Raw genomic sequence first — 27110 nt, forward strand, 5'->3', positions numbered from 1 at the left:
CAGTATGTTATGAAAGTATTATTTTTAACACAAACTTACTTTCCTTTGCAGTACCGGTCCTACCATTAGCTGGAATATTGGTTCTACCATTTCTCTCATTCAGTGGTAAAAAAAAAAAAAATGTACCTTAGGTTTTCCCACTATAAAAAACACACTTTCTTGAATGGTAACAGCTTTGCATGTTGTACTAGTACACAACTTAATAGAACCTGTACTAACTTCACAAAAATGAAAGTACAGTGCACTGTTAATCGCAGACCTTTTGCGGTTCTTTAACTAGCCACACAATGTTTTAATTGCTGTGTATCTGAGGCAGATGAATACTTTTAAGCCTAAAAAAATGTTTGAGCATCTTAAGGCCTTGTTACACCCTATGCTATGAGCAGCACAAATGTTTATTGGTGTTAGTGCTAGCTTGGAGTTTGGAGCAGTCTGAGAGATCCTGGGATACGGGGGGACTTCAGGTTGGACAGCACATCTATAGGGGGTGGGGGGGCACACCATAATGTAACAGGAGCTGAGTAGTGTGGGTCAGAGAGAATCCTGCCCTGGAGTGGCATAATTTTGAACCTCATGAGTGCTTAAAACTACTTTAAGGTGTTAATATGTGAACAGCACAGGGGTTAAAAGCTCCAGGAGCTACCCAAAATTACTGTGCAATAAGGCCTTTACCCAATTAAAGGTTTTCTGTTTGAACTCTTGTAATTATGTAACACCGAGAGTCGATAGCTACAGCGTAGATTCCAATATTTGCATCAGCACTGAACACGGGATCATAGATCTCCGTATTCTATCACCCGTTTGCTTTTCTGCTGTTTGGAGACCAATTATAGCTCTGAATATGTTTGAAGGCTTGCCCTCTGGCCATTGTTTTCCTGTAAATGTGCTTCACTGATTTAAAGAGAAGATATGCTGTTCAGTAATTAAGGCAGGAGAGTATTTACAAGGACTCCTGGGTCTGTGAGCCTGTTTACCCTCTATACAATGGGTAGACTATTACTTACCTTACAAATACATTGACAGGCTTAACAAGTGATTTGAAATCCATGTAATGGAAGCAGGGTTTAGGTTTGCTGTCGCTGCTGTTTTACATGGAGTTCAGGTATTATCGCATGAATATTTGAAAGCTGTAAAGTGTTAAATGTTTTTAAAACTTCCTGTGGAGTCTATAGACACATTAATATCATGGGATATTTAAAATGTGTGTCTTAGTATGATTCTTCCTAATGTTTTAATTGTGCAGTGCTGACAAAAAAGATCTTGCTCAGTTTAGTTCTGAAGCTTTGTTCACACAATGCCATTTTGCAATGGCAATGCAGAGCATTGTCCCAATTTTTGAGGACTTTGTCTGTTTTTAATTTGTTTGAAAAGAAATTTCTAATTACTGATATAGATGGACTGCACTTCCATGAGGCAACCGCTAGGTGGTGGTAGGGTGAAATCGTTAGATCATCCGTTGTTTGCCGTTGTTATAGCACGTAAGCATCTCTGCAGTGGAGGTTTCAGACTATTAGCACTTTTCTTTTACCCTAGCATACCAAACAAATACATTTCTTACCTGTAGCTTTTATATTAGTGTGAGCAGGAGCACAATGAATATTGAAGTCCTTCTGGTTTATATATTGAGTTGTTCTTAATTAGTGCTTCTAACCTTTAGCTTTAGCATACATCCATTCAGACAAAGTGAAGGGCTTCTTTATGGTACAGGTCCACAAAATCCACAAAAACCAAGGGTCAGGGTGCCAAAAGGGTCTTCAGTTTTGGTGGGAGAATCCTTTTTTTTTTAAATTGTTACTTAAATGCACTTTGGTTACTTCCATGTCATTTTGAAAACTAAAGAAGGAAAAAAGGTAAAATGTGATCAAATAAACTTAACTTGCACTAGTATCTGAGAGGGCACTGCCAAATTAATGAATGTTATGAATTAAAAGTAAGGTTACAGAAGAAGAATCTGTTGCAAAAATTATGTTATATAATCTGAATTTAATTCAGTTTAATCTGATCTATAGCTTTGAGAATATTTGATTTGGGGTGAGAGGGTTAATGAATTGGCAAAAAAATGGGTGAAACCCAATTTAAAATCACTTGAGAAAATAAAATTGAAAAATATAATTTTGTTCAATGTGAAACAAAAATATTTAGACTGAGGTGCTTTTTAGGTATGTAAAGGAAAAGGAAAGGCATGTATTCACAAAACAGCTTGGAGTAGTGCTGCTATTTCCCCTCTTCAACCCAGTTGCTCAAAAGTTAGACCACTCTGATATTCAATTCCTTCCTCTGTTTGAGGAGATTTGATCCCACATCACCACCACCCAAAAGAAGAGCCCCGGTCACGAGATTATAGGATATTCTGGGCTGGAAGCGTTAGAAGAATCTCTCTTGTTCCACTTTGAATCAATATTTCAGCAGTGGCTCAAGTAGGAACTGAGCTACACCCTCATGAGTGTCCTAATTAACCAGGATAGTCATTCTCCCTTGTTTGTTCAAAGAGTTCTACGTTTTATACAACGTGGAAGAGGTTCCAAGAGGACCAATTAAGAAAGGCTTCACTTGGATTACCCTATAGGCTGATAGTTGAGGCACATATCTGAGAAATGGGAGGCTGGTTAAATCTCTGGCCTGAACCAGCCAGAGAGTAGATTTGAATGTAGGTCTCTCAGCACCTTTAGCTTTGAGTCTAGTCGTGCAATTTTATTTTTTACCTTGAAAGCGTTTGTCAAGTTCACAGCTAGTTTTAAGATAAATGAAAATGCATTTTCTGGGAGACTGGTGTTTGCCAAGAAAAAAGATACATAGATAGATTAATATTGCCTTGGTTTGGCTTGCATTACTTTAAATACCTTTACAAATATAGATACACATCTTATAGTGAAGGGGTTTTCAACCTTTTTTAATAAGTGTACCCCCGGGGGGGGCTGGCGAGCAGCCAGATGTGGAGCAGGGGGTGGCGAGTGACAGAGCGGCATCTGTGTGGCCCTGCTCTTGCCTCACCCTGGCCCTGCTCCTGTGAGGCAGTGGCATGGGGTGGCGGCGCTCCGTCCCTCCCCCCCCATCGCCATGTACCCCCTGCGACCTTTCAAAATACCCCCAGGGGTACGTGTACCCCAGTAGACATCCCCTGTTATAGTCTGTGTATGTAAACGTAACATAGTCTTGGTAATTTTCAGTCTTGTTAGCGCACTGATATATAATGTTTCCTGGGAAGTGAGGAAGCAGCACTACTTTTGTGTGCATGTCATGTTGCAGGGATCACTGATGACTATACTTAGCTCTTAAACAAGATGCCACATTATTTAAACTCTCTGTGCAGTATTGTAGGCTCAGAATTTACGTTCAAAATGTGGGCAGGTTCAGAAGAGGTGGAACGATATTCACAGGGATTCTCTAACTTCAAGGCCAGATCTTCCAGTAAGTGCCACGTGGAAGTCTCTGTGGGCACATCTCCACGTGCAGGGCTGTGTGCTTGCAGGGGCACAAGTAGCAATGGCACAAATTTGTGCTGCTGTTTTGTGCTACCTAGCTTGCACCTGCATTTGTGTTTTGATGCATAGCAAATTGTCCCAGGTAGAAGTAGGGGAGCTAAGGGCCAACACCTGCGCTGGCCACAGCAATACTACATGGCATCCTGGTGCAGCAGAGGTGCCGATCCAGGAGCACGGAGCCTGGCTGGCAGCCAGAGTGCTGCTCCGGATGGCTATTCCTCCATATGTTCTGTCACACACTATGCACATGTGTTGCACTGCTTTTTCTTCGCAGCATTTTTTTTTTTATGTTACTGGGACCTCCCGCTAGCAAATTTAGCTCCCATGCTGTATGGGCACATTTTAACATTGCAGGCATACAGTTTGTGGTGCTGCAAATCACCTGGGCCTGAACATCTGGATGCATCCTGTGTGTCCCAAGTCCTGCAAAAAATATCTGCCCATGCAGTATTCATTGTAGGCTAGTGGCCAAAAATACATTGTTTGATTAGCTGCCAAAGATTATCTGGAGCCATTCTAAACAGAGATGGGAGTATGCCTGTTTTATCATTACTAGGTTTAACACTTCATTATGCCCTGTAAATGTGAATGTTTCGGTATGTTTAATCCACCAAAAAGATATTCACTACAGAAAATGAGTGTAGGTTGGGATCCTATTTTTCAGCATTCAAGGAAGGTTTCCAAAATGTTATTAAAAATGAGAAGACTTAATTACATTAGCTATTATATGATGCTCCATAGTTAGAGTACTAACAATATACTGAAAAGTTATGTCATTTCTTTCTGTTGTGTATAAATAGTGATTCTTAAACCTACTTCTGGTTGATCTTAAACCACTCCTTAGTTTTAAGTTTTAAAAAATGTATGTTTTTTAACAATGCCTAAAATTTTAAAAGCCTGCAGTGATTAATTTATTTTAAAATGTACCTTCATATGTGTGTGTCATTTTTTTTGTCTATGATCCCACAATTAAAATGGCTAAAAATGTGATGAGTATGTCATTAATCCCATAGTGTTTTGGCATGGCTTATTTTTGTTTCCAGCCCTTTGCTGCACTTTACTGTGGTGTGACTGTGAATTCCTCGGTGCTGTTTGGTGTTACACATCCTGTATTCGTAAGAAGCTTTTTTTTTTCTTTTCTTTTTTTTTTTTTAATTTTTCAGGTCCACCTTCAACACTCCCTCTAAACACTCAAACCTCTAGTGGCAGCTCCACTCTTTCCAAGAAGAGACCACCTCCCCCACCCCCTGGACACAAAAGAACCCTCTCTGACCCACCAAGCCCACTACCTCATGGACCCCAGAATAAGGGCCCAGTTCCTTGGGGTGAGTTTTAAAATGCAAAGGGAATTTAAAAAAGAAACCTGAATGTAGCTGATATGTCTTTGATTTGTCTTTGTCATTGTTGTCTTTCTAATGTTGCTACGATTTAGTGGCAGTTCTGATAAATGAACAATTCCATCTTTTACGATGTCACCAGACTGTCTTGATGTTCTCTGTACCAATCCAAAACCGTGCACCGTTTATAACCTTCGGCCAGTAAGAAGGCGCAAACTCCCAATGTTTTTGTACAACAGGACACGTTGTTAATCAAAACTTTATAGAAACAGTTATTACATTCCTGTTCAGATAGGCATGTTCTCTCATAGCGAGTACTGGCTAACCCAGTCAAAATGCTCTTGGTCGCTGTAAATCCAGGTTTGTCATAACTGACCCTTTTTTGAGAATTTTTTTTCTTAAAGGCAAATGCTTTCTGAAGAAATGCTCCTGCTTTATTTCCACCAGTCCCAGAACACTGTGTTCTCCTTTAGCCTTAGTAAATATGAGAGGAAGTGGTTCAAAGCAAAATGTTATGAGCAGTAAGCATTTGATACTGCTGCAAATATGCCCAGAGCAAAGTATTTGTCTTGGGCATTTCCAAGTGAATATTATAGACGTCCCCAATTTTTCATCTGCCAAATTCAGTTTTCCAAAAACAATGACTCTAGGGACTGTGTGATGCCAGTATGTATCCGTTCCAGCGGGCAGGGCTTCCTTGGGTCCTTTTACATTGCAGGTTTAAATCCAAAAATTGTTTAGTAGGTCAGCTTCTTCTACTAAAATCCCACAACTGTCCTATAGATGTCCTGATATAAGTCTCCTGAGAACCTAAAAACGCTATACATTAGCTGACCAATTTGAAAACATTTAGGACTAGGCTAGTTTTAGACCTGTTTGTGTGTGTGCCTCCATCATCTGTATTTGAGATTCAGACCAGGTGTCAGCACGAGAGAGAGAGGAAAAAAAAAGTTTCAATGAAAACAGTAGTCCTCTTCTAAGCAAGAAAATAATATATACCTGTTCGTTATATTCTGCATGGCCTGCTCCTGAAAACATAGCAAGTGAGAGAGGCTTGCAGTATGCACAACTGTTTTGGACCATTTGGAAATAAAGTGAGAAGTGAATTCCCAATTCTAGGGCCCCTTCTGAAAACCATAGACAGTGTTATAGGCTTGAATCAGCATCTTCAGTTTAAACTGTAGTTATTATGTATGTATATTATAACAGTGCCTAATGGTCAACCAAGAATGAGGTCCCATTGCGTGACGTGCTGCATACAAACAGTAGTGTGTGGTCTCTGCCACCAAAACCTGACAATGGTGACAAGGTAGACATGGGGTATGGAGAAGTATAATGCACGAGGTGAGTGAAGAGCATTATGTTAGCAGATGTTATTCAGTGCCATATTTTGGTGGTAGCCTTAATTAGACAGTTGAGGGAAGCAGGCAGGGGAGAAGAGGGGTTTGTATAGAGGGAAGCTGAGAGGAAGACTGGGAAAAGTTTGAAGCAAACAGGTGGTCACCACAGGGCAAAGAACAAACTCAAATTAAAAAACCCTGCTATGGCTACCCCTGCAGCTGCTCCTGCTGGCGGGCGTTTCTGATTTGCTCTGCTCTGTGTTTTTGACAAGGCCAGAAGGGGGAAAGAGAATCCATTATCTGGGTCATCGTGCCTCAGTGTCGGGGGTGCAAGAATAGTGTGGATCTGAGGAAAATCTCAGGGTTTTCGTGCTGTGCTGACTGAAAAGCTTAAACCTCTGAAGAAAAAGATGATGTGCCGTTCTAGCCTTCCTGCACACAGGAAAATGGGACTTTGCACATTCCTTCTTCTAAATAAGCAAGATTGCACCATGATACCATCAACAGTTTTCTTACTAACAGCAATTGCCTCTGGCCCCAACCTTTGGCTATCCTCTCTGGTTTTAAAAAAGAGCAACAGTGCAATCAATGAGTTCAGATTTGGGAATGTTTTATTTAAAAGAAACCAAATGTTTGAATATCGTTTGGATGAGTCTTTAAAAATAAATGAATTGAAGATGAATGCTTAGCATTTGTTCTTGACATCTACTTTTTTCATCCATGCACGTCAAACTTTTACATACATATGTTTTAATTCAAAGTATTTCAATCTTATAGTTGGAATAAGTGAGGGACAAAGGTTATAGACTTACCCAAAATGAGCTGTGAATCTGTAGCAGAGCAACAAACATAGAAAGAGCCCTGTGTTGGTTCTGTATCTTACCCAGTAGATACTGCTGCCTTTAAGTGCTTTTTAATTTGAGCTGAAAAACTTTCTCCCTCCTTCGATAACAGCACAATTTAAAATAGTTAGTGATGTGCATTGCCTCTGGTGTTAGTAATAGAAACAGCTTTTGTATAGGAGAGACAGAACCCTGAATTCAGGCTTGTTGGGACATACTAAAGTGTGTATGTTTGTACTTACAAGTATGCTGTATATGCTGTTCGTGATGTGGGGTTTCAAACAGACTCTGTTATCTACCTTAAAACATGTATGGCCAGTTCTAAATTAAGAATATTTTTACAAATCATAACCTAAATGAATTCCTTCTCCCTGAATTTTGACCAAAAGAATTTCCCCAGTCTTTTAAAGCCAGGATAACATTAGTTGTAAAATGAGAGAGGCTAAAATACAATGAAAAGTGCTAGTAGTAGCAGTGGTGCTGCTCACAACTGTAGAATCACTAGTAAATCAGACTGAGAGCCTTTAAAATAAATCTATGAAATATCTACACAGCAGATAGCAGTGTGGTCCAGAGTTAGCTTAGTTAGGTACAATAAGCATTCTGGCCACAGCATTGCAGAGATGAGTGCAGACTAATTTATTCTGCAGGCTCCTGTGGCTCAGCTCAAGCTAGCCTAGGTATCTGTACTCTGCAGTGCAGTCAGTACCCTTGAAAATGTGCCACAAAGTTTGGAAGTCTTTTGGGATTTTAAGGTCTGTTAAATGGGAAATTAAATTTTCACTTGGAGAAGGGTTTTAATTACAAGAGATGGCATTTGCATTCATGGTTTAGGATTGCTGTCTGATAACAATCTTTCAAAGCTAGTTCCCATCTTGGCATCTTCAATAGGCTTTTTTGCTAGCTGCTTTGGTGCTTAAATTGCATCTTACCTGTTAAGGTTTCAAGAAGACCAATTTTTGCTTTACATCTGACCAAATAAGTACTTCAAAATACTCCAAAATTGTTACCGAGATTTAAGTTGGACCTTTCTGCCATTACTAGGAGACCTTTGTTACATTAGCTATTGGATCCTACTGGAAAAAAATGTATACAGTCTTGGCACTGGTCTTGTTCTGAAATATAGTTAAAATAATGAAACTCGTGAAATTCTTTGAATCAGGTATTACTGAAGGACTTGCATTCTGTACTTGAGTTCTGAGTGTAGATGATTCCTTGAGCAAAGACCATTCTCTCTACTACTATAAGTTGAACAGGTTGCCTTTCAACAGCTCTCAGCATAAAAAAGGGCTCTTCACTTGGGATGTTCTGAAATCCTTCATTGCCCACCCCTTGCTGGGATACTGTACCCCAAGTTGCATTTTTGTGAATGGTAGAATGTATCCGAGGGCTGAGCGGAGCCAAACTGCTGGCTTTGAGGTTAATAGGACTTTTAGCACTGACTTCATTAGAAACAGTTTAGACCAATGCTGAATGGGACCAATGCCCCATCCACGTTGCTAAATATGTGTTGTTTTTTCTTCTAATCTTGATGCTCTATCCATGCACTGTCACTAACTTTTTAGTCTCCATGTTGGCATAGCTATTATTGAGCAGAGAAATTAAATTTTAATAAAATTTTTGCTGCTATCCTTTTATTGATCTTCCATTTGCTAGGAATGGAAATATTAATCTCAGTTTCTTTGTGTAGGAAGCATATTACTACTTAGCGTGTATCATTAGTTGTCAGGTTAGTAAATTCAGCCTCTGTAGAATTAATTTAACAGGGTTTTTTTTGCACCATGGGATCTAGTCACATTAGTCTAATTCTTTTATTGTCAAATTTAAGGCTTGTCAGAAATGGTGTTACAGAAAGAGGATTTGAATGTGATAAGGGCTCCCAAATATAGAAGGCACTCTTAACTGCAGCTGCACAAGTCTTCATGATGCTTATGATTAATGGAGGGGAAGTGCTCTGTTAGGAGGTCTCAGATGTGCTGACTTCATTTTTGGCTTTCACTGCCTTCTGGCAGAGTTCAGTAAAACCTGGGTTTTTTCTACATAGGGAAGTTAATTCAGATTAAAATGGAATATATATTTAAAAAGGAATAGCAAGTTCTGATTAGTGCCCTACTTTCCAAAATAGATTAAGATAATTGGAATAAGGCACTCTGAATCTGGAATAAGAACATTCACACAGGGAGTTATTTGGAAGAGTTGGGCTAATGCTATAGCCATGATGGTCCAGGAAATATTCAAGAGGTAACAATGCAGTTGGTCCACTAAAAGAGACATCCTTGTCTCTCTCTTTTTTTGGAAAAAGTATTCTGGGGTACTTACTATATAGACTACTCTTGAATATATACCTACCCCTACAGAATCAGGATTTTCTAAGTAAGAGCTAATTTATAATGGGTTTAAAAGACTATGTACTTTCTAAAGGATGAAGTTGATTTTTTTCTTCATTTCACTGTAGTGCTTTCCCATGAACTTGTTAAGGGGAGAGTTTTATATAGAATGTTTTCCAGTTTCTGCGAAAATTAACTTTGCATTCAAAGGAAATGCCCTGCAATGCTGACTGTATGAGACTGGCCTTTTTCCCACTACCAGCAACTGTTGTTCAGGTATATGTTACACAGGAGGCCATCCTAGATAATCATACAGTCCCCGCTAATCTTAAAATGTATGAAACTATGAACGAACATTTCTCTTTAATGTATGCATAAACAAGCTAATAGTAGGTGTATTTGGAAAGCTGCAGATTTTGGTTTATATCAGTGTAGGCCAGCCTGTTAGGCATGCATGCCACAAATTAACCTTGCACTTTGCCTGAGTGTCACTGATCCCCTTCCCCTGCCCCATCTGCTTCTCTGCCTTCTGCTCCCTGCCTCCTCTGCTGCTCTGCTTTCTGCACTATCTGTCTCTGCCCTGTCTTTCCACTCCCCAGTCTGCCATGTGCCACACATGGAAACTGCCCATGCCACCTGTAATATGTGTCCTGCAAGTTGGCCACCTCTGGTTTATGTAACGATACCTTCTCTTTATGTGTTAAGGTTTTTTATCTCTACTAAAAATGAAAATAACCTAATCATTTTTGCCCCTTAGGTAATGATTTGGGCCCATCTTCGACTAAGACTGCAAACAAGTTTGAGGGGATGTCTCAGCAGTCAAGGTAAGATTTTTAACTGTTTGTGTTTGTTAACGATGGGCTTGAAAATCCATCCACGTGTCGCTGACATGTGAATCATGAATCATCATTTACCAAAACAGAACCTGACTAGCCCTTGTCTATACATTTTCTAAACAGATTTCCTACAATCATGAAATGCTGTATGGTAGAGATGAAACAGTAGCAGCAAATACTGCTCTTGCATCAAAATGGAACACAGGAATGTTGTTGCACTAGGCTCTGATCCAGGCAACCGGGAACTGTACACTCGCATCTTCTGACATTTAAACTACTGCATATTTGATCACTTTTACTAAGCAATGCTTCATGCCCCTACCATAGAGTATCAAAAGGTTACAGATCACTCATTTGAGGTGGAGCCTATTTCTGTAACACAGCCGACTTGAGTCACATCCATTTTGCCTGCATTGTTTCTCAGCCTGCCAGGGATAAGTGTGCGTGGATATGCTGTCTTCAAGGCTGACTGTTCCTGCCAGTTTAGTATCTTCCCCCTTCACCTTCTGTAACAGAAGGGATAGTAGACTACTGTCACCGCGAGCCAGTGTAGTTACTGTGTTAGCTGAAGGGTTAGACGTGCTGTGGCTCTGAAAGGCCGTTTCAAATGCTGACTTCTGCTTTATGGTGGGTGGGCCGGTGTTTGTTGCAAATGTGTGGATATATAACAACACATTTGATGTTTCTTTAAGACAGACCCAGGAACTGACATAATTAACTATAAAGCATTATTAACATTGCAAATTCCAGTGCTTTAAGGCAAAGAAAATTTTGCAACAGAAAATTGACTGAATCCTGCTTAGATATCCTGACAGGATTGCCACTCAGCTGCCCACATCCTCATTGATTTGATATATTTTTAAATGATTTTTTTTCTCCAGGGTTTTTTGTTTGTCAGTATTGTGTAAAGGAGCTAAAACCCTGAAGTGAAAATCCTATTAGAATGATAACTTCAGAAAAGCAGAATAACAGATCAGTAATTTTCCTTTCTTGGCAGGGTTTGGTTGGTCCTGGGCCAAATGGTAGTTTGGTAGGAATAAACAGAGTTAATGAGCCAAATGCTTTTACAAGTTCAGTAGTCTGAACAAACAGGGTCAACTATTGTGCTTGTGTCTGGAGTGGAGCGTTTCCAATTTTTAACAGTATCTGCTCACAGACATGCAGTAGCTAAATTCCCTAATCTGTTAATATATTCAGTGGTGCCTTTGCTATTAAAAATGGAAGAGACTTACTCTACTTTTGCAGAATGTTCCATAAAATGAGCATTCACCCTTTTACAGAACCATGACAGTCCATCAGATATACCCTCACCATTGTCTTATAGTGTATATTTTGGGAAGTTTCACACCACATGTTGAGATTATCTTTTACAACATGTTTTTATCCTTGGATTATGCTCTTACAGCACATTTTTATCCTTGAATTATGCCTCTGAATAAGCAATGTTTACAGCATCGGTATACATTTTAGCCCTAAGAGGACTTAAAACTTAATAGTGATGTTGTAGTCATGATAGTCCAAAAATTTTGCAAGAGGCAAGGGTTTCTTAGGATGCTATCTTTTATTAGACCAGTAGTATGGTTGGAATAGACAAGCTTTCAAATGCAGCACGTTCTTCATCAGGTCATTAAAATTTGAAGAAACAATGTTTCTGCTCATCTTTCTTTTGTGACCTGTGACATATTATGAATGCATAGTACTACTTTTTGGTATGTACTGTTTTATTCACATTTACCCATTTAAAACAGGTACATTCTGGAAATTTGTCTTTTTTTATTTAGGCTGGATCAGTACTTCTACGTGCATGATATTGGTCACTTAGGGTTGGGAAAAGTTGTGGTCCCTGACCAAGGTAGCTACCTGCCAGAAATGCTGGTTTAGACACAATTGTATCAACAAAACTCTGCTTTTACTAGAATAGTCGACTTCATTTGGCATGGAAGTCATTGCTGTACCATTCCAAAGTGTAGTTTTGCCCGTGGAGTTACCAGTATTAAACACTACAAACGTGATTCTGGTAAATCAGAGTAAATATGACCTGAATAAAGTTTGGGGTAATTCTGCAGTTATATAAAAGAGTAGCGTACTGATACTTACTATGCTTTTGGAAAGGAGAAAAGTATAGTTATTGTTAAAACTACAGTGTTTAAAGGATGTAGCTGTGTTGGTCTAAAGGACATAGGCAGACAAGGTTCTTTGGGTCACTTCAGTGCAAGACTGGTTATGATGAAGAGCATGTCCCTGTTCCAGGGGGAGCGTAGTGTGTATTGGTTAAGCATGAAGTCTTACTGTAACTTACTTACCGGATTTTTCTGAACAGTAGATTGGTATAATTAGCAACATGCCATCACTTTAAGTTCTGACAGTTCATATCTCTTGATTAGCACTGGAACTGCAAAGACTGCACTTGGACCAAGAGTTCTTCCTAAACTACCTCAGAAAGGTAAGAGGTTATTTTTAGTTACTTATTTTTAAGCGTTCGCATAATTGTTGACATCCAAAAGACTGGAAAAGTGAATCAGCCCATTGCTTCAGCCCCTTGAACTAACAGCAGCACATAGGACTAACGTTTTGTATACACCAGGTTCTGCAGTGGGATGGCATACCAGGGAGTAATGTGACTCGCATCGCATTAGCTGTCTTTTACTCCCCAGCCCAAACGATCAGGTACCCATTTGGGTGGACTAGTTGAGGGCCTTTTAACATAACCATGGAGCAAAGTTCAGACTTATGCCTCAGGATCCACAGAGAGATTCCTGACCCTCTATACCGGTGCAACCTGGAATCTGAGGTATTTTCTTAGTCCAAGTCCTGGGGGTAGCGGGGAAACAGTACAGACATGACCTAAATAACTTTGGCATTCACCTTTGAACTGAACTGATTACGTTCCCTGACTTTATCAACACTAAAAAAGATCACCCAGTAATAAAATCGGTGGTGTATGCTGCCTACGGAGGAAAGCGTCTCCAGCGTGTGTGCTTTTGAATTACAAGACTTGTTTGCTATTAACATCTTGAATGACTCCAAATAATGATGATGGTTATTAAATTAATCTAGCCTTTTTTAAAGGGTTGGGAGTAGGTGGAAGGAATCTGTAGCAGTACATGAATCAAGAGATTTGGGACATGGGAGAAAAATTGTTAAAAGGAGAGGAGAGTGTGGCATCCAAACTCAAGATGGAAAGATGGTGGTAGCTGCTTCTCCCTTGCTCTCTTTCCTCCTTCATTTGTCCCCAGAAGAAAATAAAAGCAAAAACATAAGATAGAAGAAAAGGAGTCAAAGATAATTAAATGCACATTTAAATCTGTTAGTAGCAGCAGTTGACATCTTAACTAATGGTCAGGGGATAAAATGTTTCAGTTGTGTCTAAGGGTGCACGTGCACCATCAGCAGACTGCACTAGACACACCTGCAGTGGAACACGGCATTCCTCCTCTGTGCAGGCTGCTACCCTGGAGAAGTGCAGTGTTGCCGCTGCAGCATTTCTGTGGCTATAGGCTCCTGCACAGATAACGGTTACAGCGTCAGAGCTTGCTGCATGCTCTCAAGCACCCAGCATTCCCAGCCTAAGGCCGCATTGCCACCTCTTCCAGAAGTTTCAAACAGGGGTGTTTTTCCCCAACCACTGATATGTGGAGCATTGAAATGCCTATATTAGTCATAGAAAACCCAGTGTACCCTATCCTGTCCTGCCCCATGAAGCCATACATAGGTCAGCTTCAAGGAGAGAGGTTTAAGAGACTAGACCATGCAGGATGGCAGGTGGGTGCATCTTTGAGCATTGAAGGGCACTGGGGATGTCTCGTGACAAGGCTCCACCTCAGCAAGGCAACTTCTCTCTGGTTGTTGTTACCTTTTGCGCTCTGAGCAGCATGCATAAGGCTGGAGGGAAACTTTGTGCCTAGGTTAGCAAGGGAGTGGTGCAATGCGTGTCAACTGATTGATGGGTTTTTTTGAGCAGTCAGACATAAATGCTAAAAGCAAAGCACACTGGTGCATTCAGACCCTAGCAGAACAATTCAATGACACATCTGAGCTCAGGCCTCCAGCCTCAAGGGTAAGTGTGGGTTTTGTGAACAGGGGAGAGCACGCCAATGCACATACATAACTGTCTGTTACTTTGCCGGTCAAAACTGGGCCTGGAATCCATTTTGGATTTTATATAGCATCAAACAGAGGTAACGTGGTTTAAAATTTGAGAGAGTAAATGGACATAATAAGTAACTCTCATGCAGCCAACATAACAAGTGCAAACAATCCTGAAATAGTTAAAATGGGGCCTGCAGAATCCAGAAGAAAGAAAAGTTCAAGATGTTTCTGGACAAAGTGCCAACAGGCTCGTGTCATTAAGCTGTCTCTGGTACTAAGTGGTAGGCCTGTACCTATATGTGGAGAAGTTTGCTAGGGACTTCAGCTAGGGCTGTGGCAACAACAACAAAAAGCCTTTGGAGGCTATTTCTGGGGGGTCTTTGATTAAATTATTTTTTAATGTCTTTATTCCAAGCCAAATTGGCCAAATCAATTCCAAATCCGTGAGTCAGTCCAGAACCATAAGTGGCCCTACTACCGGCAAACATCCTCCACCCCCATCTGGGGCTTCAGATGTTTCCAAATCCTTTGGTGGGCCTGCAAGTAGGATGCTCAAGCCTGGAGGCTTGGGGTTCAGATTCCCCCAAGTTTTGCTTGCCCTTAGCTATAAGGCCCTCAGAGCAAGCTAGGGAGACTGCCATTTCCATAAAGCGGCCTTACAGCCGCTACACCTCGGCAGGTACTGAACCGTACAGGCAGCCACTCTCAATTGCTCAGGGGAACTCTTCCAGTCCTGTGTTCCTGTTTTTCTGGTTGGCTTTCCTAGCAAAGGGTAGCCAACACACAGCAAGAGCAAATGCTACGTTACCAAAAAGTGCCCAGGCCCCTACACTGCTTGACTGTTTTCAGCAGGGGTTCCTGCTGAAGCACCCAGCGAGTGGTATGGAAAGGGGGTGCCCTACCATGAGGGGAGAAATAAGGCTGCAGGCAGAACCGTAGAGAGACGATGGAGCAGTTCTCCTGGAGCACTTCTTGGAAGCTTTCCTGAGCATCAAAGGGCTGTTTCTGTCCAAGGCAACCAAGGATTCTTGGGCCAAAGCAGCAGCATAGCCAAGATGAGGCAGATGCCCCAGGGATTGGGACGTAGTTGCTGTCTCCTCAGCTGCATGTCCCACCCTACGTCTAACTCAGAGATGCTCCTTCAGGACAGGCCTTGTCCTAGGAGCGTTCCAGACCACGGCGCATTCTGCAGGACCCCCTGGTGACATGCCTTTGGCTGGGCTTGGCACTGGTTCTTGTTCCTCTTGCAGCCTTTTGCTTGTACATTATTTGCAGGCTCTGCCTTCTGACAGCTGCCATATAGTGGTAGGGGCTTAACGTATGTCTTTCATGAAATGTGTTCCTCAACTAGCATAAATCTACATCCTTGTGCCTCAAAGTCACTTTGGGTTAGACGTGCGCAAGCTTGTTGACTATGCCTTGGTTGGTAAACATTTTGGGGTGAGGCCTGCCCTTGTTCTGTGTTTCTACAGTGTGGGGGGGGGAAGGGACCATGTTCCACGACTAGGCCTCCTAGGCACTAGGACAAGATACAAGTGAGCGTTTGGTAAACCACAAAGGCTGGAGTGCATAAGAATGACATCCTAGCAGTAGCATACAGTATGATACAAATCATGGCGTGCCACTGGACTGAGGAGCCCTTCCTGCACTCGCAGTTTGTAGGAACAACATTTGCAGACGTGAGGCCAGCTGAAGATTGAGAGGGTGTTTGGTCCATGGATTCTGTGATGAACTGTCCCAGAATGAAAGTGAAAGATGGTGAAAACAAAAATGGCTGTAACATTGTGTGTGCAACTGTGCAAGTGGATACTAAACGTTGTTGAGTTTGAAAACCAGCAAGGGAAGCTGGAACCTACTTTGGTTCTGCAACGTGAGAAAAATGCATAAATGATAAAAGGGAAATAAAAATGTTAAATCCATTCTGTCAGCAGGTATTTGGGTTTAATTGTTACAGTATGACAATATCCCTTCAAAACATCATGGAGATGGTACACATTAAAGTGAAAGACATCAGCTTTCACTCATTCTAATATTAATTTAGAGTTTGCTATAATCACAGGCTAGTTAATTTGGGGCAATATGCAAAAGTGTGAAAGCAGAGCCAATAGTTGTTCCAGCTTTTGAGGGACTGATGACCCAACACCAAAACTGGTATCCTAAACTATAGCATCATTTCAGAGGGATGATAATTTATAGTCTACTCTTGTTCTTAGGAATACGCTCAGGAGTGAAAAAATGCTGTGCATTTACCCCTGAGTACGTGGTTATCTGAACTTAATGTAAACAGTGCTCATGAAGTAACACCATGTTGCCAGTTCTGCTGTGGTAGCAGCCCCCAAATTGACAGCTGCTGTCATCTTCAAGGCCTCTAATACTCCTTCTTGTGGCTGCTATTGGATGCCTTGAAAACAAGAGTGGGTAGCAAAAACGAGGGTAGATAGCAGCCCTGAAAGTGACTTGCTCTTATCATGTTCTGGGTTCTTAATAGCAGCCCATTGACAGCTGCCTCCTTCACCTTTTCTGTACAGCTAATCAGGGTACAGCTAATTTACAAAGTAGACAGCAAGACTGAAAGACGTATATTGTATTCAGATAGCTTAGGCACTTAACTAATGTTTGCTATTAATTCACTATGTTCATTATATTTGTTATTAACTAAAAAATAGGGACTGGCATTGTGCTATGCAATTAAGCAAATTATGCACTTATCCAGGTATGTATTTAAGTTCAGTACAATGTATTTAGTATCAGAATTGCTGTGAAAATTTTTTGCTGGGTGTGACTTTCAACCTCGAATTAATATGTTTGTATATGTGCTACATTGTGTGCCCAGAAGTTGGGGTCATGCGCACACATATGGCTAGATGTTTTTTCCGTGTGTTGGAAACCGTTGTGGAAATCATGCATGGTTTTCATCTTCAATTTAGATTAGTCGCATACAATGGCATTAAAGTGTTCTTCTAGTAGATTATATTGTGATAGCATGTGTAGTAGGTTTACATTCTTGGAGTTATTCCCTATAGCACTGCTTGACCTAAAAGCAAATAGTGAACACTGAACAGTTCTTTCTTTATCTTAGTCAAAACATGATGTTTTCATCAACAACTTATTTTTTCTCTATAAGCATCAGATTCTGGACAGATGTGCTTAAAAAAACATAGTTCACTGTAGTCATGGAAGTAAAGCAGAACTGAAAACTGAGAGATGAAAGAAAAGTGACACTAAAAAAGTTAATTGAACATCACCAAAAAAGTTTACTAAGTCTATTTGTTTGTTTGGAGAGAATTTATTTCAAAGATGTGTAAATTACATCTTAACCAAGACAACTGCTAGGTCTTGAGCTTTCTTTAGTTGTGCTTAATTACAGATATCTGTTCTTGAGTTTGGAGAGAGAATTTCAGTTACAGCAGCCTGTATTTTGATTGCCTGAAAAAGAGAATTTCTTCCTTCTATAGAGAAGCATCTTTTACGTTTAAGGCCCCTTTCTTTAAAGTAATATGAGAAAAGGAGATTGTGAAATGCATTTGAAAATGTTCTGGGTTTTTTTTTCTCTTTCAGTGGCACTAAGAAAAATAGAAACCAGTCATCATCTTTCAATAGATAAACCGAGTCCTCATGCAGAAATCTTCCTGAAGTCTTCACAGTCTATTGATCTGCCACAGAAACCACAACCTGGAGACTTGGCCCCAAAGTCTCAACCTGTGGAACAAACCCAGAAACCTCAAATTGGAGATTTACCCCCCAAACCAGGAGAGCTCCCCCCAAAACCTCAACTAGGAGACTTGCCACCAAAACCACAACTTGGAGACTTACCTCCAAAGCCACAAATGAAGGACCTTCCTCCCAAACCTCAGCTAGGAGAGGCGTTGGCTAAAACTCAAGCCAGAGAAGCATCTCCAAAGCCTCCACCCTCTGAGACCAATCAGAAATCTCACTCCTTGGATCTTTCTCCAAATGCACAGTCTAGAGACGCCGTCCAAAAACAACCATCTGAAGATGCTAATGACATAGCGCACAGCCTCCCAGAGACCCCCGTGCCGCTCCCCAGGAAAATAAACATGGTGGGTAGTTATACGATGTCACTTTGTTTGTAAGCCTTATGGCAAGCTTTGAAGTGGCCTTAGGGCTAAATTTGCAAGAAAGGTGTACTGACATTCAGTGCACAATACAGGTGACACTGCGCTCCAGTGAAGGTGCAGGTGGACTTGTGTGCTCTTGAATGGTTTCAACAGGTAATGAAGGTGATGACAAAGGTTCCTACATGCCAAAATGAGGATAAGGAACGCAAAAGGCCAGGCCCAGGAGCATGGCAGTATATCTGAATTCACCACTTCGTTTTGGCATTGTGAAGGGAACAAATTCTGTTTCTGAATTAAGGGAGTTTTCTGTGCTTAGAGCAGGGGTGCTCAGCCGCTAGCCTTTGGGTCAGATCAAGCCCTCAGTGCTACTTCTAGCCCATCTATTTACCTGAAAAATAGTGGGGCAAACTCACCTTTATAAGCTCCTTTTCCCACTCCATGAAGAAAGGCAAATACTGCATTAGCCTTTTGAAGTATTTTCATATCTTTTAAAATACAGATAATCACCTGGGCCATTTGAAATGTTCTGAGAATGAACCACTGAACCTTCTACTTGCATTTATTTTTACATCAGCTATGTTGGACTGTCCCTGTCTGAAAGCTGGCATTCACAAATTGTAGTAGGGGGCACACGGGGTTTCCATACCCAGCTCCTCTTTCTGTGTGCGCACACATGGTCATTCCCATTAGCTGGCAGTGTGGCTGTTGGGAGACATGATCCCATCTCAGACATGTCTTCCCTTGTCTCCATTTCCATGTAAGAGCAAGATCTGCAGTGACAGCCAATAATGCTAGTGTCATCTGCCCAATCCCTTTGATTCTGTTTAGCCACTGACTACACAAGCAAAAGTTCATTTGTTAACCAGTTTAGGAAATCAGGTATTTCAGAAGTGTACGGCAGCTTTGACCAAGTACGATTAATAAGGAGTTAAATGGGATTTACAGAGAGGAAAAATGGTCTCAGTGCCAGTAAAAAACTACCGTATACATTTTGGGGTAAGGGACGTGCTAACAAAAGGAGAAAATTAAATGCTTTGAAAATATTTCAGTTTCTTTACACCTCACTGTCCCAATCAACTCTGAAAATATGCCCTCTTTTAAAATCCAGCTCTTAGTACTTTGCAGAAACGCAGACCACCTCAGGCTTGAATTCACCTTTCCATCACTTCCATGAGTTAAAGGGAATAGATTACTAAAATGTCAGCAAAGCTACTAACAACAAAGTACCAACTACCTGGAGCAATGTCAGTCGCTTTCTTTCACATCCTGATGCCTTGAGATATGTATAGAAATCCAACTGTTTACAGACTCTTGCTTGAACTAGAAAAAAAAGAATACACTGTAGATGGTAGAAATTGTTTCCTTCCATTGTATTTACAGACTGAAGCTATGTACACACATTCAAATGATCTGGGAGAATTATTATTAATAGCTTTCTGCACAGATCTTTTTCCCATTGTTCCTGTCCTGTACGGTACCTTCCATCTGAGTGGTGTTTGAAATGCAATGTATAGAAGCGGACAAATTCTACCGCATACACATAACTGTCTAGATCTGAGCTAATGGGGCAGTACTTTGATACAAATTCTTAACTATGGGCAGAAATAGACCTAGAGATCATGTTTTGGTTTCAGAGTAGATTATCTCATCAGTGGCTTATGTTGTCAGTATTAAATGGTTTCTAGTCTTCTGAAACTAGATTTCATACGAGATTTCTAGCCTCTTGGGTGAAAATCTCATACAGTTTTCAGATTTCAGTTTGCATCTAGACCTGAATCAAAGAATGCAGAGTGGGCTGGGATCCAAAACTTCTAGAGACCGTTTTAAATAGTGGGATTTATATTTGCTATTTTCTTCAGCCCCTGAATCTTCTGAAAATCAGAGAACATTTTTATTTCTGGTTTGTGTTAAAAGGTCAGTGTGTGGACTGAAATGATATTAAAGTTGTCAGAATTGCTTTCTAGCCTAAGCAGAAAATACTGCTAACAATGGCTCTGATATCATTTCAGTGCAAAATAATTTAATAAAGTAGTATGTTAGATGCTGGGTTTTCTGAAATGTGTACAGTTTTAAGTACAAACGATGGCAGCCACTAAACTTGGTTAAAATCCTTGATGAAACTTCCTTACCGTCACTTTACCAGTGCAACTTGTTTATCCTTTTTGGTTTGCAGTCAGAGACAAATGCCTGATGACATAAAGTGGTTTTGGAGAATAAAACAGAGTCCAAAGCTGTTTAAATTCTGTTATCCCTTTCTCTGAGCTCCTTAACCTTAAACTTTACCTTTTTTAAGGGGAAAAACAAAGTCAGAAGAGTAAAGACCATTTATGATTGCCAAGCAGATAATGATGATGAACTTACCTTTGTTGAAGGAGAAGTAATTATTGTAACTGGTGAAGAGGACCAAGAGTGGTGGGTGAGTATCTGTCCTTTTATGAAGATGCTGAGGAACTGATGCTTTTCTGGTTGTCATGTCAGCTGAGCAGCAGCTAACTTGTTCATACTTATACACCTTGTTTGACTTATTTAAAGGTCCTGAACATCAGTCCCATCTAGTTTCTTAAAACAGATATATATAGTATTTAAATGATCCCCCCCTGTTCCAGATGAAGTTAGCCTCAAACCTTACAATTGGCTTTACACAGTTGCTTAATTGGGTGAGCTTCCCAAGAGACCAGACACTGCCTGGATACTTGTGCTTTTCTGTATTAATTTAACCTTTCTGCAGGTCTAGGAGAAAGTAGACAATGACACCATGTCAAGAATGGCACAGGACTTGCATAACATACTTGACTCTTCTGTCAAAAGCCTCAAGTAGTAGTAATGACTTAGACTTGTATCCAGGGTTTAAACTGAAGGAGAATATGGGGAGGGGAATTTCTGGGTTCCAGTGGTGGGGTTCTGCCTCTCCCCTAAAAGCTGCTAAAAACACCCTGGCCAGGGGATGGCTCTTGCTTGCTCAGAAAGACGCATCTGACATGTAGTACTTTGTCTTTGGAATATACCAGCTTTCCATCAAATTTGGAGGTGTCAGATCTGCTTTTATGACTATTGGCAATGGCAGCCTGTGGTTCCAGTCTTCCAGAAATGTTGAATGCGCTTGTTAGAGCGGTTGGGAATCCACCCGATTATCATCATTAATCCCATGCACTGCTGGTTTTCCTGCATAAATGATATGCTGCTTATCAGCAGTTTCCCTACCCAACAGTTGTTATTCCTGTTTCACTTCTGGTCTCCCTTGTGGATCAACCTCTTCCTTCTCCACAGCCTCTCTGGACCTGATCCAGTCTTCAGTCCTCTGCTTCGAACCTCACACCCAGTCAGAGGCCCCAGTCCTCCATTCACTCTCTGCTGGCTTCCTCCCAAGCCCTAATGAATCCTGCCTCTCTCTTCCTCACAGCTGCAGCTTGGGGAAATGAGACAGGTTTTATTAATAAAAATGCGATTCCAACTTCTGTGCTGTCTTGACAGCTGTTAGTCCAGCTGTCCACCTGCAGTGCTGCCCAGGCTGAGTGGGTTCTGTGCCACACACAAGGTTTATTTTCATCAATTGACAGGAAGCCCAGAGAGTAGTAGGATTCAGACCCAGGACACAATATCAGAAAGGGGAATGCCTTGGCCAAATTGGGGTGGGGGAGGAATGGCAACAGAGGGAGTAGGCAAAGGTCCGTGCTTCTACAGGTAACTGCTCTGTTATATTTAGCTGGTCTCCTAATAATACAAGCACAATTAAATGCATTTGGCATAAAGAACAGTACAACAGCTGCAGAATATTAAAAAGTTGCTTGGATGTCAGTTTTCTCTAGATCTTGAAAAGAGAATTTGGTGATTTCCTTGCTAAGTCAGAGATCCTAATGAACTTGTAATGCACAGTTATAGTGAAGTCGATGGAGTTGCCTCATGCATTTGTACTGGCACTGAATTCTGGCGATGCAAGTAGAGGAGTTATCTCATGTGCATGTGAATAGTAACAATTCCATTGCCATCAAATGGCCAGAGGACCTTGCATGTTATCAGTTTATCACTGATGACAATAGTCCTTATCGATATGTTTGCAGAGAATTCATCACTTCTGTATCTTTGACTCCAAGCAGAACTATAGGTCTAATGACCCCTCTGCTGTAACTTTTTAATATATTCAACATGTCCTGTTTCAGTATCTGAGAAAATGTTTCTTTTTTTTCTCCTTAAATTCACAAATCTTCTTACTTGTTTAGAATAAGGAAACCTGTGTTTCATATGCTTTACTTAAAGGCAAGTGTTGATACAAGGAAATTTGGAGAGAATGGCTTGCAGTTAATTGTTTTATTTGGCAAAGGATTTTGTTACAACAGTGCTCAAAGACCACAGTTGGAATCAGGACCCTCTTGTTACAGATACAGGATGGTTTCAACCTCTGATGCTGTCCACAGATGTCAGGTGCAAAAGGCAGATCACTTTTGGAGTCTGAGGCCCTGTGAAGATTCACTGAGGTCTACCTGTTATCTAACCCCTTAGTCGACCTGCCTTAAAACCAGCCAAGTCAATCCACCAGCTCCACAAAACAGGAATAAATGCTAGAATCAGTAACCGTCTCAGATCGGTGGAGTCTGTGAATGAAGCAGTGTCTGGTCAAGGCTGTATGCCCCCAAATCGCTGGGTGGAAGTGAGAATGCTGCTGGCAGCGCTTGCTAAGTCTGGTTTGTAAATGAAGCTGGGATCTCCTTAAGAAGCCTCTCTTTGAAATGTTGCGGAGAGCTCCAAACCAAGAGGTGCTTCTTGGACAGAAAGAGAGCTGGTGGGCCATATCCTACAGTCTTTGCTGTTGTAGCCTCAGCTGTTTGCCTTCTAGTTTCCACACCCCCCCCCCCCCCCCCCCAATTATAGCAACCTATGGAGCAGAAAGGGTTATGCTATTCTGAAAACAGTGGACCAAGATTTATACCTGCGAGGCAGAAAAGGACTGTAGTGAAACACCTGCTGTTCTAATGCAGTCAGAGCTGTAGTTTGTGAAATGCCCACACACCAGGTAACTTACTTGAAAATGTTTGGATCCCCCTTCCACGCATCTATTTTTTCTGTAGGAACTGATGACTGCAACCTTGTGGTCCACTTGTTCGCGGGACTTGTTGGCTCTATCCTTCTTAAGCAGGAGGGCTTAGACCTGGCTTTGGGGCTCTGATTCTTTCAGGGAGAGGGTAGATGAGCCCTCTATCCCTCGTTTCTCTTCTTTGCCTGATGTAAGGAGTGCTCTGTAAGGTTTTCTTCTGCCCATCATATAGAGCAAACTAGTCCATGTCATTTTCCACTTTTAGCTAATATCTTTGTGGAGTGAGTTGGTCAGCAATGATTCAGATGATTGATACCCCAGGTATAGTCTGATACCTGTAGCTAAAGGTGCACTTTTCCTCCTCCATGTTCCTGAAATTCTTGCAATTCAATGAGATACAAGACTTTTGCCAGCCTCCCATTCCAACGACAGTCCTTTAATTCTGTGTCATTCTACCTGCATTCATTTGTGCCTATGTTTATCAGTTAAGCTGTTTGGATGGCTTATTACTGATCTTTATATAAAGCCAAATGTTAGCTGACCTGGGTCAGTTGGTGGAGGGTTTACACGGCATGGGGCGAAACATGCAGAACCCTAGCTCACTTGCGCTGACACACAGAAAGAAGTGCGTGGTGGTTGTATGGGATAAATGGGAAGTCCTTAAATCATGTTCGTCTCCTTTGTTGCAGATTGGCCACATCGAAGGACAGCCGGAGAGGAAAGGAGTCTTCCCTGTGTCCTTTGTGCACATTCTGTCAGACTAATAAACATACAAAACTTGAGCATTGCACATCCTTCATGCAAGACGGGCTTTTTAGCAAAAGCGAACAGCTGCTGCCTCCCTGTAATCCTGTGCACAATTGTATATATAGCTGCTGTTACAAAATAAGAATTCATTTAAGGTCCACCTCATGAGGTGAATTATATCCGCATTGTAAATATACTGTGTTATTCTGCCTTTGCCAGTATTATGGTAGCCTTGGAACCTGGCACGCCTTATTGGGTTTGTTGAAGCCATCCTTGGCATCTAGCACTTATATCTCTGTCCATGCTGTTAAAATTGTGTACGAACTGCCAGCTTTCCAAATATAGGTGGTTTCAATCACCCATGTAACTGTATAGAAATGACTGTTCCTAACAAACTCCGTACTTTCAATGATATGATTAGAAAGTTAGATTCTGTTTTCAAAGTGAATGGTTTGGGCCCCTTTAAAGACCAGTCTACAGTTTTTAAGTGTACACCATTTACAGCTATGAAACCCACTTTGGTATTTATTAAATGAAGTGTTCAGTTAAGTGTTATTATAAAAACAGCAACAGAAATATTCACTGACTTTACAGACAGCAGTAGCATTTCTGGGTGCGCATCCAGCATTTCATGTTTCTGTTCTGTGGACTCCTCCGCACTGAGTGCAGTTTCCCTGTGATATTACCTCACTGTAAGAAGGTTACAAATTACTTCCCTCTGAGAACTTTTTTATTAAACATTAGTCAGACTGTCCTGCATTAGAAAGATGTACTATTTGGTAAACCTTCTTCCATTTAACTTCTAGAAAATATTACTCTTGGCATTATGCATGCATTTAGAAGCTTACTTAAAACCTGTCTTTGTACATGAATAGTACTGTAGTCACATAGCTAAGTTTGAACAAGAGAGCATTTCAATTTTCTCACTGTTCACATTGAAATGTGAGCCTGCAACAGTATTAGTTTATAGCTAATTGGCTGTCTGAACATTGTCATTTAAAAATGGCTTCAACATCGTTGAAGGTTATAATTAGCTAATGTAAAACTTTGTAAGTGGTGTGTTATTTGGCAAACTCAGTGTTGTAGATAATTTTTTTCAAAAAAATCAGAGTGAAAATTGCCCTTTTTCTGCTATTGATGATGGAAACCCAAATCACCAATATCAAGTTGTTTTAATAGTCTTCATTAAACCAAAATTGTGGTCTGTAGTTTTACCTCCAGGCATCAGCCAGCAAACACATTATTATAAGGTTAAATTTCTAATAGTCTTTCAAGTGCTGCATTTGACCCCTGGTAGCTTCAGAAGTATGAAACTGCATTACCTGAAAACACATTCCTTGCACTTAATTAACTCGCATTTTTTTCTCTATTCAAAGCATCTAACGCTATTAAAATACAAATCCATTCATTTTTCTCATTTTCTACAGTATGTTACATTTTAACACTTAACACACAATTGTTTTTCTTCGTAAACCGTTTTTGTCAGGTTCCTTGCTTTTCATATGTAGGCCTGGTACATTTCTTAAGATAGATGTGACTTCAGCACAACAACAGATATAACTTGTATTTTATCGTAGATCATCTTGGCTACCCAGGAGAATTTTTCATTTCATAAAAGCACAATGCAAATTTTCTTAAAGCTTTCATTTTTAGAGCAGTTTGACAAAGCTGTAGTCAGTGAATATTTAATCTTATTGATATGGCTAATATGGAAAATTTAAATATCAGTCTAATAAAACCTGCATGATAATTGCAAAATATTGGAACTGTTATTGGAAAGCGGCTTTTAAACAATTGCTTCATCATCTATGACAAAAACAAGTTTATTCTTAAAAAAACAAGAAAAGGAAAAAAAAAACAGGGCACAGTGCAACGAAGCTTGCTGGCATTTCCCCCACAGCATTACCCACAGTATTTCAGACTCGTACTTTTTCTGGAAGGAAGTCAGGCCCAGAGTTTATTTTGCATTCCATTTTATCCATTAATACAATGTTTTAAGTTGCATTAAAGAACAAAAACTATTTACGTTTTGTGGTCAAGTGTATTTTTAAGTGATTTCAAAATGAGCTGGTAAAAGCAAAATGTATAAAGAAACTTGGACATGTAAAATGATGTTGAGTCAAATGCTATTCTTTTCTACGCTCTTTGCAGTAGTATATATGCATTTTTTTAAACTGAAATTGAGTTCCATCAGGAACAAGAGTTCTGTTTATTCTGGCTTATCGTGGGTCATAGGAAACCTGAAAAACACGTTGTATGATATTGATTGAGTTTAAGTATGGTATTATTTAAACTCAATGAGCCACTCTGCAATTTTGTACATGACATGGTATTGGAGAAAGTCTAGATCTTTATGGACAAATAGCTAATTAGTTTTTTTGCCCCAGGAGGGGGAAGTATGTTCTGCAAATGATGTCTTATTTACTGTTGAACAGCAGTTGCTATTTATTTTTTTATTACATAGTACATTGACGTGTTGTATAGAAATCAGCTCTGGTAGTGCCACTAGTTAAAATCTTGACTTCTTATTTGAATGTTAAGGTCAAACATCAGTACACTTGTCTCTTCACATGTATTTAATGTGACAGTTTGAGTACTGTATGTGTTAATTTCTACTTTTTTAATATTTAAAGTCGCTTTTAAATAAATGTATTCAGTTGATCCCAGACATCTGCACCAAGGCCCTTTTGTCAATTGGAATATCCTTGAGGAGAAAAAGACAATTTACTTCAGTGGAGTGCAAGAGACTATCTTAAGTACTTGGATATAGCACACACCTTGCCTGGTCACCATTGGCATGTATATCTGTTATGTACAGAAGCATTTCCCTGTAGTTAAGTGTTTTAATCCAACGCATGGAGTAATGAGTGCATTTTGCTGTGACACTTTCTCCAGTGGGCTTTTCTACAGGTAAAGTGGCTTTCTGTTTGGAAAGAAATGCTTGCCATGTCAGTCATCTTCCTCTCTCCAGAAGGGAGAACAGAATCTCTCAAACAGCTGTA

At 40.5% G+C, this 27110-nt stretch overlaps 1 protein-coding gene across 3 annotated transcripts in view; it reads left to right on the forward strand.

The window, feature by feature from the left end:
- Nucleotides 1–26776, forward strand: part of ASAP1 (ArfGAP with SH3 domain, ankyrin repeat and PH domain 1) — a 282558-nt gene extending 255782 nt beyond the window's left edge. For 2 of the 3 annotated variants that reach the window (XM_059723743.1, XM_059723746.1), the window contains 7 exons: nucleotides 52–105; nucleotides 4646–4807; nucleotides 10086–10152; nucleotides 12549–12607; nucleotides 17812–18314; nucleotides 20626–20748; nucleotides 24051–26776. In XM_059723743.1, coding sequence (XP_059579726.1) covers nucleotides 52–105; nucleotides 4646–4807; nucleotides 10086–10152; nucleotides 12549–12607; nucleotides 17812–18314; nucleotides 20626–20748; nucleotides 24051–24125 — 1043 coding nt within the window. In that variant the 3' untranslated portion in view covers nucleotides 24126–26776. The remainder of the gene's footprint in view (nucleotides 1–51; nucleotides 106–4645; nucleotides 4808–10085; nucleotides 10153–12548; nucleotides 12608–17811; nucleotides 18315–20625; nucleotides 20749–24050) is intronic. The other variant, XM_059723744.1, reaches the window with a different exon arrangement.
- The last annotated feature ends 334 nt before the right edge of the window (nucleotides 26777–27110 follow it).

Source organism: Alligator mississippiensis, chromosome 3 (assembly GCF_030867095.1).
Source record: "Alligator mississippiensis isolate rAllMis1 chromosome 3, rAllMis1, whole genome shotgun sequence".
NCBI classification, from domain to species: Eukaryota; Metazoa; Chordata; order Crocodylia; family Alligatoridae; genus Alligator; species Alligator mississippiensis.